Source organism: Gouania willdenowi, chromosome 11 (genome assembly GCF_900634775.1).
Source record: "Gouania willdenowi chromosome 11, fGouWil2.1, whole genome shotgun sequence".
NCBI lineage: Eukaryota > Metazoa > Chordata > Actinopteri > Blenniiformes > Gobiesocidae > Gouania > Gouania willdenowi.
The window spans coordinates 24166405-24181271 of record NC_041054.1 but is presented as its reverse complement, the minus strand read 5'-3'; the positions used below and the strand labels follow the sequence as shown (position 1 = coordinate 24181271).

At 37.8% G+C, this 14867-nt stretch overlaps 1 protein-coding gene across 2 annotated transcripts in view; it reads left to right on the top strand.

Annotated features, from left to right (window-relative positions):
* Nucleotides 1–14867, top strand: part of khdrbs3 (KH domain containing, RNA binding, signal transduction associated 3) — a 217158-nt gene that overhangs the window by 82223 nt on the left and 120068 nt on the right. For both annotated transcript variants that reach the window (XR_003675116.1, XM_028461744.1), the window contains exon 2: nucleotides 1260–1378. Coding sequence is in view for 1 of the 2 variants with exons in the window: in XM_028461744.1 (XP_028317545.1) it covers nucleotides 1260–1378 (119 nt within the window). In the remaining variant the exon portion in view is untranslated. The remainder of the gene's footprint in view (nucleotides 1–1259; nucleotides 1379–14867) is intronic.

Below are 14867 nucleotides of genomic sequence, written 5' to 3'. Positions count from 1 at the left end.
AAACACCAGCTGCAGACTGCCTTAAGATTGTCACTCCTTAAAGTATTTCCACACAGCCAAACTATCCTATAGATAATTCAAATCTAGATGGTTGAAGTTACAATAACCTCAGTGTAACAGACTGTGGTATTAAAGCAGGTTTTAAGAGTACATACATATGTGTCACATTCAATAACGGACACTGTTAAATCAGTAGACAAATCCCTATCCTTAGAAAAATGTGATGATGTTTGTACTGTATATGAAGGTGGATATAAGCAATTTAAAAAACACTGAAAAAATTGTATGGAACTACAACTAAAGGTAACACTTTACTTGAAGTTTTATGCAAAGGCTGACATTACGCTATCATTATTATTAAATGACACCTGTCATTAGCATGAATAAGGTGTCATGAAGGCTGTCGCTAAAGATCCAATATTATGCTATTTTTCACCCATCTCCATTTGTTCTAAAAACCCCAACATTATAGTATTTGAGGTTTATTTTCCCAACCTCGCCTGTTTTCTGGAATTTTAGTCAATTTCACGTGTCTGTAGACGCCGACTTCATGCCTCGCTCTTGTAGAGGGTGATCACAATAGCAATTTTCTTTTGCTATCTACACACTCTTGGTAGTTTGAGAGGTAGGAGCTCACATTCTTATAGGGTAGGAGGAGCCAGGATCGTCAGGAGGAGGAGTTTCCACGTTATGACGTCACAATTCGAGAAAAATCCAACTTGCCCGTTTGGAGCTTACTTTTTACAAAATGTGGAATAGCAAGGGAGGGAGGAAACAGAACTTTTTCAATTTTGGCCCTCTATGGAATGTATATCACTGTTGCAAAACCATTATACAGTGATTTTTTCATAATTCTGCCCCTTTAAGTGTCGTTCGTTACCCTAACCCCTAACCCTAACCCTACCTAACCACACTAGATCCCTCCACCTAACCCAAAAAATGCCAACATAGCTCCAAAGGTGTCCTAATTTAGCAAACAACACTTAATGATAGCCTTTGTGACACCTTGTTCAGGCTAATGACAGATAAATACAGCGTAGTATCAGCCTTATGGTATAAAACTTAGTAAAGTGTTACCCAACTAAATTCTTGCTACAACTATAACTAAAAATGAAGATCACAAAGCATTACAACTGTATTTAACATTCTTGTATCCAAGTGTTTTATGTGTTAATATTAGCATGTTAGTTATGTTGGTGCTACTACTGTATATCTGTATATCTCATTGCTGTTTTTCCATCCTTCTGTTGTTGTTGCAGAGATTGAAAAAATTCAGAAAGATGAAGGAAAGGAAGAGGAAAAATTCATCGACGTCGTCATCAACAAGAATATGAAACTGGGCCAGAAAGTTTTGATACCAGTCAAGCAGTTCCCTAAAGTAGGTGCCACAGTACCTTCACCACCATCCCCCACTCTCACCATCTCTACCTGACGCTTATTCCCAGAAAGCGATGTGAGCCGTTGTAGTAATTTGGGAGTTATTTATAGATTGACAGCCGCTGTTGATGTTTTGTGTTATTAGATGTAGCAGATCTGCTCGTTGGTGATCAGGCTGAGAGTTGGATGACAGATCTGGGGCTAGAAATATTAAAGTTCTGTTGTTACAGATCGTCTGAAAGCTGGTTGTAGCTTCTGAAATGTTACATTTCGGTGTCCTCATCCTCCACCTCTCCATCATGCTGACCTTGGTCAATCCATTTTACAATTACAAGTTCAATTTCAATTACCCATGTCCACTTACGATTAAATTATAATTACAGTGACCATCATTTTTTCCAATTTAATTACAATTTTTTTTTTTTATCCTCAGAAAGTCAACTACATTACGTTCTGCTGTTATAATCATAAATAAATTGTAATTGAGTTTACAAAATTCACTTGTAATTGTAATTGTCATGACAATTCTATAAAAATTGCCAATTATAATTCATTGCAAAAGGGGGAACCATGTTTCAGTTCTATGTACCGTTCTACACATATGTAGTCAACAATTATTAAAATATGTTTCATATCAAGCTTTCCCATGCTTTACCATTTAAAAAGAAATAATCTAGGGCTATACTGACACAAAAATGCTCAGACTCCCACATCATAAACCTACGTTTTCATTGATTATGAAGCCTAACAAGGTAACCAATAAATAGGAAAGAAATTAGATGATAGATATTTGTTTTTAGTGAATTTCACAGCTGGTTTAGAACCTGTTATCATAAGAGATGCTAACAGAAAGCTAACACAAGAAGAAGGTTTCATTTCATGGAGTTATTTATTAAAGGGATCCTCCACTGTTTTTACAAATGTGGCCTAAAACCTTTGATATGTCCATTAGAATATCTATGCTTAACAAAACACATTATTTTGCACCATATTCGTTTGATCAACTTTTAAAACTGGGACTACTTTACCCTGTGCGCTGCCATTTGGAAATGACATCTCTCTCTGCTCTAAAAACGAGTAAAACTTAAAACATTCGATGAAAAACTGTTTACAGAGAGATGATAACTTAAAACCATGACCCAATCAAATCTGTGGCCACAGGGGGCGACAGTTCCCACTCTGCTGTTTCATAGACGCCATTAAAGAAGAGAAGAGCTCCGTATGTAAATAAAGGCCACCAGGATTCACTGCTGCTCATTAGAATCAGCAGTGAATCCATTGCTTAGAATAGTGGGCTGACAGCTGATCAGTGGCTGAGCGATAAATGCAGCGGACGTATCGACTCAAATGTTTATTTATTTTTATGAGACAGATCATATAAGTGTTCATCGTTTTATTGTTTCATCATTTTATACAAACAAAAATACAATAAAAACACATAGAGTTGAAGAAGTGAGAGAGACACATAACTTCCTGTTTACAACAGCTGCTGTGAGTCCACTTCGCACCGAGAAGTCCGGTGTTATACATGTGACGCGTCAGCACACAGAGCTGCAAACACAATCACATATTAACACTTGTACAACATAAATAAAAGCTACCTGGCATCGACAACGGCAGCTTAGCACCCTGGTCCTCTTTGACCACATCTGCCGTTGCTGCAGCAACTAGCCACGCTAACAGAAGTCGGTTGCCACTTAAACTATAACACTGGCGCATCCCCCACGAGCGCGCCCGCTTTGAGCCAGTCGTTTGAAGGGGGATGCAGAGTGCTTCGAGGAATGCTGAGCTGCCCCCTACCGAAGCCATCTGCGGGGGCGAGAGATTGAGACCCAGACCCCTTTAGAGGAAGCGAGTCCGCCCTGAGTCTCCTCGATGAGAAGCGGGGACCACCGACCCCTGAATTGGGTACTACTGGTTTACTGCACTTCATCTCTGCTCTGTGCTGTTTGTGCGCATGAACAGTGCAAAAAACGTAGAACGTAATACTCTATGAGTGCACCCTCACACACATGAGAGCATCACTGCCGCCTACAGTAGTGGATGTGAAATTACACTTTACTTTAGTACAGCAAAAAAAAAACATGTTCCCCAGGGTCACATGCGCCCGAGGGACGCGCCCCACATTTTGAGAAGAGCTGTCGTAATCATAATTGAATTAAAATTGAAGATGGATAATTGAAAATGTAATTGTAATTGAAAAATGTGATTGACCCCAACAATTAATCACAATTACTGAGGCGGAAGTAAATAACCTAATAAATGTTATCCTTCTTCTTGTGTTTGCTTTCTGTTAGCATCTCTTACGCTAACGGGTTCTAAATCAGCTGTAAAATACACTGAAAACAAATATCTATCATATAATGTATTTCCTTGGTTACCTTGTTAAGCTTCCTAATCAATTAAAATATAAGTTTTATTATTTTTGGTTTGGACATCTAAGCCTTTTCTGTCAGTATAGCCCTCAATTTCATTTTTAAATGGTTAAATGTGGGAAAGCTTGATATAAAACATATTTTAATAATTGTTAACTACATGTGTTTAGAACTGTACATAGAACTGTAACATGGTTCCCTAGTTTTGCGTTAAATTATAATTGACAATTTTTATAGAAGTTTCATGACAATTACAAAGTCAATTATCGAAACACAATTACAATTTAATTACGATTACGACAGCAACAGATTTTTAAAATTACAATTACAATTATGTCATAATTGTAATCAATTATGAACTACACAATTATAATTGACCCCACCCCTGTGTGTGGGTGCAAGTTATGAATTAATGCATATGATTGTATGATTTAAAGGAGTTTTAAATTTTCTTGGGTATTCAGTAGGGACTTTTTACCACCAGCTCTTGCAGTCTCCAGAGTGCTGGTTCTGTGATGACCACTGTTTTGGGTGTTGGCACATTAACAAGCACCTCCGCCTCACCTCTATATGAGGATGCAGCGTCATTTGTTTGAGCCACATGCTTTGAGATTTTGGAGACCCATAGCATCACAGCCGGATGGGGGGCAAACTAAGGAAGAGTGGGGGGCATCACTCAAGTGTTCACCTCATCTCTCAAGGGAGATAAAGAAGACAGCTGTAGCCTGTGGTTTGTAGCCTGTGGTTGACAGAAAGGACAGAGGGGAGGAAGAGATGCTTATCATTCCAGCATTACTAATTTAAATGGCACATTAAACAGTAAACTCAGTTTAATGGGCCAGCTGTAAGAATCCCTGATTGAGCGTGTTTTACATTAGTCGATGCAGTGTTTTATATCCCCCGCGACCCTGAAAAGGAACAAGCAGGTCATGGAATGGATGAATGAATGGGTGTTTTACACAACAGTTTGGTAAATACTTTACATTATGCAACATGTAATTTGTGATCTTGTGTTCTTTAAAGGGGCCATATGTAGAATGTGTCGGAAATACCTAAAATAAAAATTGGAGTGTTAAGAAACATGTCCTTAGCTGTCATGCGATATGTGATTTTTTATAGGTATATACTGTATACATTAATAAAAATTGCCGGCCCACCCAACCTGTAGTACCTTTTTACCATCAGTTGGGTGAGTATAAGCCTAATTACAGCAGAGCTGTCCCTGAACTAGGCCATCTCGGGCGTGAACTCATTTTTCTCAGCGTCTGCTGGGAGCAGGGTTACTTACTGGTTCACTTGGAGGTGAAATACTTGAAGATGTCATCTTCTGAAATAATTATACACTTGTATTCGTCCCGTTGACGCCTTGAGAGCTTGAGAGTGGAGTATTTTTCTTCTTTTTAATTTCCGGCTGACGAGACGCCTCAAAGACGTATTGCCTCCTGGTGGTGGCAGAAATTGCTTGCAAATTGTACATATGGCCCCTTTATTGACGGTAGAACACACCATGCACAGGATGAAACTATCCTCATGATGGTCTAATCCCAGTTCATGTTCACTTTTAGTGGATGAACAATCCAACACTTGGTTAATTCTGCTTCATCATTAGAGGAAGAGCCAATATCAAAGGATCACTAAAGCTACGAGTTTGGGAAACAGTCAACTCCTGGACAGTCTGTGGCGTAATGTGTCATTTCATTGCATTTATCTATAGGTTGGATATAACCTGTGCCCTATAAAGTCCATTTTTTTTCTTAATTTTGTGTTTTTCACATTATTTTTTTTTTTAAAATAGCATTAGCCTTCCACTGAATTAGCATTAGCTAGCCTAGCCCTGGATTAGCATGAACCTAGCATTAGCCTAGCATTGACAATAGCCTAGCATTTAAGGTTTAGTCTGCAACGCTTATAAAAGTGACTTTTTGTCATATTTGCTAAAGCTGTCACAATGTATGGACAGCTTTACATCAAACTAATAGTTTGTATGAAAAAACAGACTCATTGAGTCCCCCTGCTGCTCCTGCAGCCTTTGGCAGATTGCCAAAATGCACTGCGCCCAAGCAAAAAGAGCCAATCAGAGCCAGGATTGTGTTTGATGGGCTGTCTGACAGCTGTTGATGTACTAATTTGATGTAAAGCTGTCCATACATAGTGACAGCTTTAGCAAATATGACAAAAAGTCACTTTTATAATAGTTGCAGACTAAACCTTTACTTTAACCAATAAATAGGAAATAAATTAGATGATATATATATTGTTTTCAGTGTATTTTAAAGCTGATTCAGGCCATTTTATCATAAGAGATGCTAGCAAAAAGCTAACACGAGAGGAAGGTTGACTTTTATTAAGTTATTTATTTCAGGCTCAGTCATTGTGATGAATTGTAATTGAACTTTGGTAATTGAGAACATAATTGTAATTGGCTTTCTGAGGACAAAGAATAATTAATAAAAGAAAAATGCTGGTCACTGTAAGCCAGGGGTGCCGGACCCCAGTCCTTGAAGGCCTCCACCTGAGACTTTTAGATGTGTCCCTGCTCCAACACACCTGAATCAACTTATCATGCTTCTGCAGAGCTTGATGACAACACATTGGTTTCTCTGTTAAATAGGTCATTAAGTCATCTACATTCAAATGATCAAATATTCTATTTAGGCTATCAACATATTTTGTAGTGTAGAGTTATAATATAGAATCTTCTCGATCTGGTCCATTAAAGAATGAGTGAAATATGCTTTCCAAACACTGGTTCCCACTAACCAGGTCATCCTATTTAATGTCACCTAAATACAGGAAAAATAACCTGAAGCTGTTTAGCACAAACTCAGACTTTATAGTATGGATTGTATTGCACTGCTAGTATCATCGCTGCATTTTTATTTATTTTTGTTTTTTATTTGTGAACCTAAGTCAAATTTACACCAATATACATATATACTAGTGTTGTTCCGATACCAATCCCAATAACGATACCCAGTTGCCGGGTATCGGCCGATACGATACATGTCGATACGGCGGTGTTTAAAAACATTTAAAAAACAGTTTTTCTTCCAGTTCTTAAGAGTTGCATACTCACTTGTTAATAATTATAAAATTATAAAAATTACAAAAAATAACGTTTCAATACATTATATAAAACATTATAAAAAAATGTGCATATCTTTTATAATTATAATAATACATTATGAAATTTGTATATCTTGTATAATAATAATATATTAACAGTATTATATTATCAAATGTGTATTTTTATACAGTTCTTCTGAAACAGTATTTTTTCAGTGAAAGACAAGTGGAAAAACAAGAGAAAATAGCTAATTCTAGAAATGAGTAGGCTAACATTACCTTTGATTTGAGGATGTTCCAGTTAAGCAGCATGTTCTGTTCACTGCTTCACCAGTGTGGCATCCTTTAAACTCGATTGCGTGCAGTGAAACAAAGTCGTGAAAGTGGGGAGACATTGCTGCTCCATATATCCGTGGTGAAGCTAATAGCCTGTACCTTTTCTAGCTTCTTTGAAATATGCTCCGTCACCTTCTTTCTTAGTGCAGAGATGGCCGTCTCCGTGAAATATTTGTGACCTGGAACCTTGTATTTTGGCATTGCGTGTGCCATAAAAAGCCGTAATCCCACGTTGTTAACAAAGGAGAGGGGCAGGTCACATACCACCGCCATTTTCGGTTATTTTCTCCGACATCTTTGTGGCTGATTCCCTTTTCTTGTCCCACTGCTGCTTTTCATGGAATGAACTGACCAGGGTTTGTTGCTCTCAAAACTTTCAGACCGCTAACCGTACACGTGGCTGTTATTCTCCTTGGAGTTTCTATATTTAAATATTTCCAAATCGCCAACGTTGTAGGGACGTTCCTTTGTTTTTCAAATTGTAGCCCTCCTCTCTTACAGTAAAGCAGGAGATCCAAAGAACAATACCAAAATCTATTACAAAAGAACAACAACTGAAGTATGAAACGTCTGTGCCTTACATGCATTTTTAGAATAAATGGGTTTTCCAGCTTTGCAAAAGTCTGATAATGAAGCATTTGTTTCAATCAGGTGCAGGAAAGTGATGAGCATGCAGGACACTGGTAATACAATTCTATGGTATGTTGGGCATTTAATCCCATTACACTGCACTTATATTACAATAAACTCATATTTTTAATAGTTTTTTGACACAAGACATAAGAAATTACTTTTTCTTTAAAGGGGCAGTATTATGAAAAGTTAACTTTAAAATGGTTTTGCGAGAGTGATATACATTCCTTTAGCCTCATTCAGAGAGGACAAAGTTGAAAAGGTTCTGTTTCCTCCCTCCCTTGTTATTCAACATTTTGTAATAAGTCACCCCCAATGGGCGAGTTGGGTTGTGACATCACAATACAGAGACTCCTTCTCCTGACAATCCTGGCTCCTCCTACCCTACATAAGAATGTGAGCTCCTCCCTCTCAGACTACCTCACAGGTAAACAAACGTAGCAAAGGCAGGTTGATATTACAGTTAATATCACAGTTAATATCTTTATGTTCAGTCTATATGGAATCACAGGAGTGCCAAAATTAAAAGGAAATAAATGTGGAAATATAAAGAGAATCAATAATGTTTTTTTTTTTTTGTTTTTTTTTCAAATGTAGACATTCTTTTTCCATTTTGTCTTTGCTTTTTCTGTTTTGTCTTTCTGCGTTTTGACATTGCTTTTAGTTGAGTTAACTACAATCAAAATGAAGGTGAAAACAGTTCTCGTTTCCTAACCCCCAGACCTAAAGCAGAATTAAATATAGCAGAATAAACCAGTTTTCCATGTAAAACCCAATTCGGGAAACACTTTCATTCAGAATTATTTAATTCAGAATAACTAATTCCGAATAAAAAAAAAACATAATGTAACCGTGGCCAATGTTGTGATGACGGGAACAGCATCACTGCGCACTTATCTGGAAATGAGCCAACGTATCGGCGGACTCACAGGGCTCTGGATTTAATACATCTGATCACTGAAGAGTTTTCTAAGCAGAGTTGACGGAGCATTAAGTATGTTTTATGTTTCTGTGTCACGTCAACACTGTAGTACCGTGGGACCTGTACACAACAATCTGAAGCAGTGCACGCCGAAACTTTATCACGACTGTAAATGGTGCGTGTTATAAAGATCATCTCTTGATGGGATTAAAATTAAACCAGAGCACACAGAACTGTGTGTGCGTTAGATGCTTGGACAATAAATTAAAACAAGAAGCTGATTTTCATCAAGAACTTCAATGCACTTTGTGTTTTAATAAGATAACATATTTAATTTCACTCTTTTCCAACAGATCAGTCAGTTATAGGCCTGTACAACATTATTTAATGTATGAGTGGGGTCAAATTAAACATTTCTTTATTTTTATTTTATATTGTGCATTGTTGGAATGTCCGTGCTAAATAAATAATTTTATATTTTTAATCGATTTATTCTTTGAAGCATTAATACTAATGTATACAATTGCAATGTTTTAATTTTAGTGGTTAGTACATATTCAGAAATGCAATGGGGGACTAATAATTTGTTATTTTGATGTTTCAGTTTCGGCCAAAAATTTTTATTTCGGTGCATCCCTAAAGGAAACTCCTGCATTATGTTTCATTTAAATCCGAAAAAGGAAACAATATCACAGTACAATGTGAATGATCTCTGCCTGCTGTTAAAATGTTGTCGTCATCCACTGTATTATTTTATCTGCATTGTGTTGTAATTTAGTCGGTCAGAAAATAGATGGATGGATATATGTGCTGTAAGTTATAACCATCCGGTCTTTTAAAAGCTCTTCTTAGGGAGGTTTAAAGACAAAAACAAATCATGTTTTAGTGAGAAATAAATATTTCTGTCAGAAGGCTGTAGGATGCAGACTGACTGCATTTGCTAGTCTAGGAAATCATTTTCAGAAAATAGTGTTTGGCACACATTGAATTAAACTCAGCACCTGTACATTACATGACACATGAAACACCAGTGTGGACAAAAGTACTTATAGTTAACTCTGAGCATGTTAATACCTAAAACATCAACTGACAATTGTTACTATGTTGTGTCTGTAACCTTTGTTGCCATATAACTGTAGTTAAAACCTGACATAGCACTATCAGGTGGTGCTGTTTTGTTTTACTTATATTACAAAACTGCAACAACAACAAATATTATGTATCATACAATAATCATTGTAGTGTGGTCTGTGGTCTGTGTCAGTGATTCAACTGAATTGTTCATAATTAATGAACAATTGATTGATAATCTTTCAACACTATTTATTTAAACTACTGTGGGTTATCTCAATCTGTTAAACTAAAACATTTCCTTTAATGCAGTGTGACTTATGTTTGTCTAAAATAATACAGTGAGTAGGTTAAACGTATTTTATCCTTTTGTGTCTTTATTAACATGTTTGGTATTGAAATAATCCAAAAGTAATCAGTTACATTACTTTAATATTGTGATACTTAGAGTACATTATTGATTCCATTTTTTAACAGGTAACTTGTAATTGTACTGGATTACTTTTTTAAAGTAACCCTCCCAACCCTGAACACAGCTAATACATAGCCACTGCAAGCAGGAATCGTGTGATCAGGTATCGACGAGTCACCCTGGACAGAAAGACCCGCCCACAGCCCCAAAATGGAAAAAGCAAAGATAAACTAGAAAAAGAAAACTACTACATTTGTGTATTTTTTTATATTATTGATTCTCTTTATATTTCCAGATTTATTTCCTTTTATACTCCTGTGATTCCATAAGTATATAGATTATCCAGCATATAGAGAAACCGAAGAGCGCTCACAACAGTTTCACTTTTAGTAGCCGTTATATCACCTGAAAAGTGACTTTTCGGAGGGCTAAAGTTTCAGACTGCAGCTGCACAGCCTGCGGTGATTAATATCAAACCACGTCCATCATGACAAAACTTCACATACTTAGGAAGCACACTTTTAGAGAATGCTAGATTATATCAGGAGATAGCAGTTTGAATATGAAAGGCAAGCGCAGCTTTTGGAAAACTACAGGGTAGGCTGTGGAAAAACCGGCACATAACCATCTGGACAAAGTGTACGGTATACAGTGCAGTTGTTTTATCATGACTTGTATATGGCGCAGAAACCTGGACTATATACAGGACACAAGTCATCAAACTACACGGATACATGATGTGGCAGCTAAGACATATCATGAATATCAGTGACGTGCCGTCAGGGTAGGAGAGATAGGCACTGCCTATCCAAGGGTGAATTAATATTTTGATTATTTGTTTTAATTATAATTTTCATTTTATTTTTTAAAATTATAATATAATTATATATTATTTATTTTTCCATTTCCAATAGCCTACAGTACCTATAAGTTTGAAAGTGTCCGCATTTTGTGCATTTCATAGCCCAAATTACTAAACAGCACTATTTCCTGGAACAGCTGCACAGTCATTTTTCTTTTTTTTTTACTCCGCTGTAAGGCAGAGGGAGGCCATGCCCCCTGCTCTTCTGCCTCCGTTCCCATTGCGTGTTTTTACGTGTTTGCGAATGCGCAGTCAGGTCCCCAAGATGACAACCATTTACGTGCAAAGGCAGTGTAGAGAGCTGCCTTTGCACGTAACCGTGCTATGCTAAATGCTATACGTAAGTTCACAGTACATTAGTGAATTGATATCACGTGACCGCTGCTGCTACGTTCTCTAGCGAGTGGGTGGGATAACACTACAGTCATGATGACAGCGCTAGAGACAATAGAGAAACTTTGTTTTGAGGAAAAACGGGTTTTTTCTGTCTTATTATGAATTATATATTTTGATAAGCGCATTGAGATGACATTTTTGGAAATTGCTTTATACAAATAAAATTGATTTGAATTTAATTAACACTTGACAGCAGAAACATATGAAATTGTCATTGGTGGTCTCGATTTGTAACGTGCCTACCCAACCCTAGTAGGCACGGCACGTCACTGATGAATATCTCATGGGCCATGAGTCATGGCAGGATAGAGTAACTAACAAAGACATCCTCAAGAGAGCTGGGCTCCCATCTTTGGCAGACTTGCTAATAAAGAAGAACTTAAGATGGTTAGGCCATGGAGAACGTATGGATCATGAGCATTTGTCAAAGTTCAGCATGTTGAGAAAGTTGAGAAACCAAGGGAGACCTAGGCTTAGATTTAAGGACTAAAAGAAATATGAAATGGAAAGATATATAACTGGATAATTGGAAGCAGAATACATTAGACAGGCAGAAATGGAGAAGTATGATGGGCAACTGAAGTCAAACATGAAACAGTCGTAGTTGTTTTCAAGTGACTGCATATGATGATGATACCATCTTGTATTGACGTGTTTGTGACCCAATGCGACACAGTGGTTGGACAAAACAATATTGTCTGAAATGGACTATTTCTGAGGTCAGTATGTATGGAGGAGAAGGAAGACTGTTAATGATTAATGGTACGTTCACACCAAATGCGTATCAGGCCTTAAAATCATGCATCATGCTCGTAGTTGGACGCTTGTGCTTATTGAATACAGACGCTTGTCACCAGTGTCGAAGATGCTCGGGACACGCGTTGAGGGGAGGGGCTTCTCTGTTGCCGTGGTGTTCATACAATGGATAATATTGTGGCGATCAGTTATGTTCATAATTCACCCAGTGACTGTGAAGTGGTGGGGAACATTGTGTTGAGAAGGCGGTGTATAAGGTTGGATGTATTTTGGTGTGACTCAGTGATGTTAGAGGGCTATAGAGAAGTGTAGTTGAATGGAGAATAAAGTTTGGATTTCCTTGCTGAACACGCCCCTTCCGACTCTTGTTCATCGGCTCTACATTATTGAGAGTGTGGCTTGGCTTTATTTGCGCCTCGCCGCAGTTTCTGGATTCACCAGAGCTCTGCTCTGACGTGAGTCGCTTTCAGCGCTAATTCCGTTTCTGCCGTGCCCAGTTTGACGACCTGCTGACCCGCATCGGCACTAGCATCCCCTATGAGGACACCAACTACAGGCACTCTATTCCAGCAGAAGAGCGTCTGTCCATCTGCGGTTAGTGTTTTTTTTACTGAACATTCTGAATACGTCACAGTTGGGGAACGCTCCTGATTGGTCGACACGCCGCGATATGCCCCAAAAGTTCAACAATCCCAACTCCAGCGTCGACCGCGTTGGAGGCGCCGGACGCACGTCAAAAGTGTCCACCGTGCCACTCTGACGCTCCCTAGAAGCACGTCCACCATATATTGTGAATGTGCACCTGCCGCTTTTGACGCGTTTGGTGTGAACGCGCCATTGCTGCTGCTGCTGTGTTTACGTCCACTCATGCATATGCATGAAGGCCCAAGAAACAGCCTGTCTTTAGGAGAGCGCTGAAAGTTACTTTTCAGAGGGCTAAAACACAGGCAGAACACAGGCAAGTTTGTGAAAAACAACCTCAAATACTATGTTGCTGGAGTTCTTAGAACAAATGGAGATGGGTGAAAAATAGCATAGTACTGGACCTTTAATAATCATTGTTATTTCACACATTCATTGGCTGTCTTTGAGAAAGTGTCTTATGGTAGAGGTAGAAAACACCACAGGCTATTATGAAGGCCTAAGGATTCCCACTGTTTTATTTCCAGTTCAGAAGTGTGGCTTTTTTTCCCTGAACTGTGAGCAGCAATTTATCCTTGGGCTGTCATTCCCTGTCCTGCTGTCCTCAGCACAATCAGCAGCCGCTGCTTCTCAGCGAGCGCGCCTTATGACAGACTGGCGCTAATGCATTCAGCAAATGATGAAAAGATTTCACACGTGTCCCTTATTCCCTTTGCTACCTCTTCAAGTTAAGTGTGATTAATCATACTTTTGTCTTTTCACTTATCCCTGTGCCGTTTGTTTCTTTCAGAGACTTTCAATCTAATTTAAATTCCGTTATGTAGTTCACACCACTATCGCTATAGTAGAGTAGTGAGTGACAACATGTGATTACACACAGGAAGCTTTTATTCTAGTGATTACAGAAAAGCTGCAGTAAAATCTTCTCAGAACGGGCACAGGCAAGCTTTTATTTTGTAGTTAATACCCCCCATACTGAATGCATTAGTGAAACCCGAACACATCAATCACCGGAAAAGTCAGATGGATTTAGATATCTGATAAACAGCCAGGATTACAAGCATTTGCTCAGGGATACTGGTATATTTGGACGATTTGTCCATTTGAGGAGCTTGTGTACGTGCGTGTGCATGTGTGTGTGTGTGCGTGTGCGTGTGCGTGTGCGTGTGCGTGTGCGTGTGCGTGTGCGTGAGAGTCAGGGAATAGACTGAATGGCTGCTGATGTGTTTAAAGGTCCAGCTTAGACTTTTCTCTGTCATTTACCAGCATTAGTAATGCAGATACTAATCTCTTTAAATAGTCAGAAGAATAAAATAGTCTTAAATAATAATGGATGCAGTGAAATGAAAATTATTTGCCGAAATCGAAAATAAGAAAACTCAGGCCGAAAAAACCAAAATGAATTATTATGCCAATTATTAGTACCATTGCATTTATCGCAGGGTTGGGGTCAATTACATTTTTCAGTTACAGTTACGTTCGCAATTATCCATCTTCAGTTACAATTACAGTGACCAGCATTTTTTCCAATTACAACTCAATTACATATATTTTTTTCAGAAAGCCAATTACAATTACATTTTCAGTGACTAAAGTTCAATTACAATTAATCACAATTACTGAGCTTGAAATAAATAACTTAATATAAGTTAACCTTCCTCTTGTGTGCTTTCTGTTAGCATCTCTTGTGATAACGGGTCCTAAATCACTAAAAACAAATATCTATTATCGAATTTCTTTCCTATCCATTGGTTACCTTGTCTCCCTAATGAAAATATAGATTTTAATATTTTTGGTGTGGGCATATGAGGCTTTTCTGTGTCAGTATACCCCTCGATTTCATTATTTTTTAATAGTAAAATGTGTGAAAGCTTGATATGAAACATATTTTAATACTTGTTAACTACATATGTGTAGAACTGTACATAAAACAATAACATGGTTCCCCAGTTTTGTTTTAAATTATAATTGACAAATTTTATAGAATTTTAATGGCAATTACAATTACAAAGCAAATTA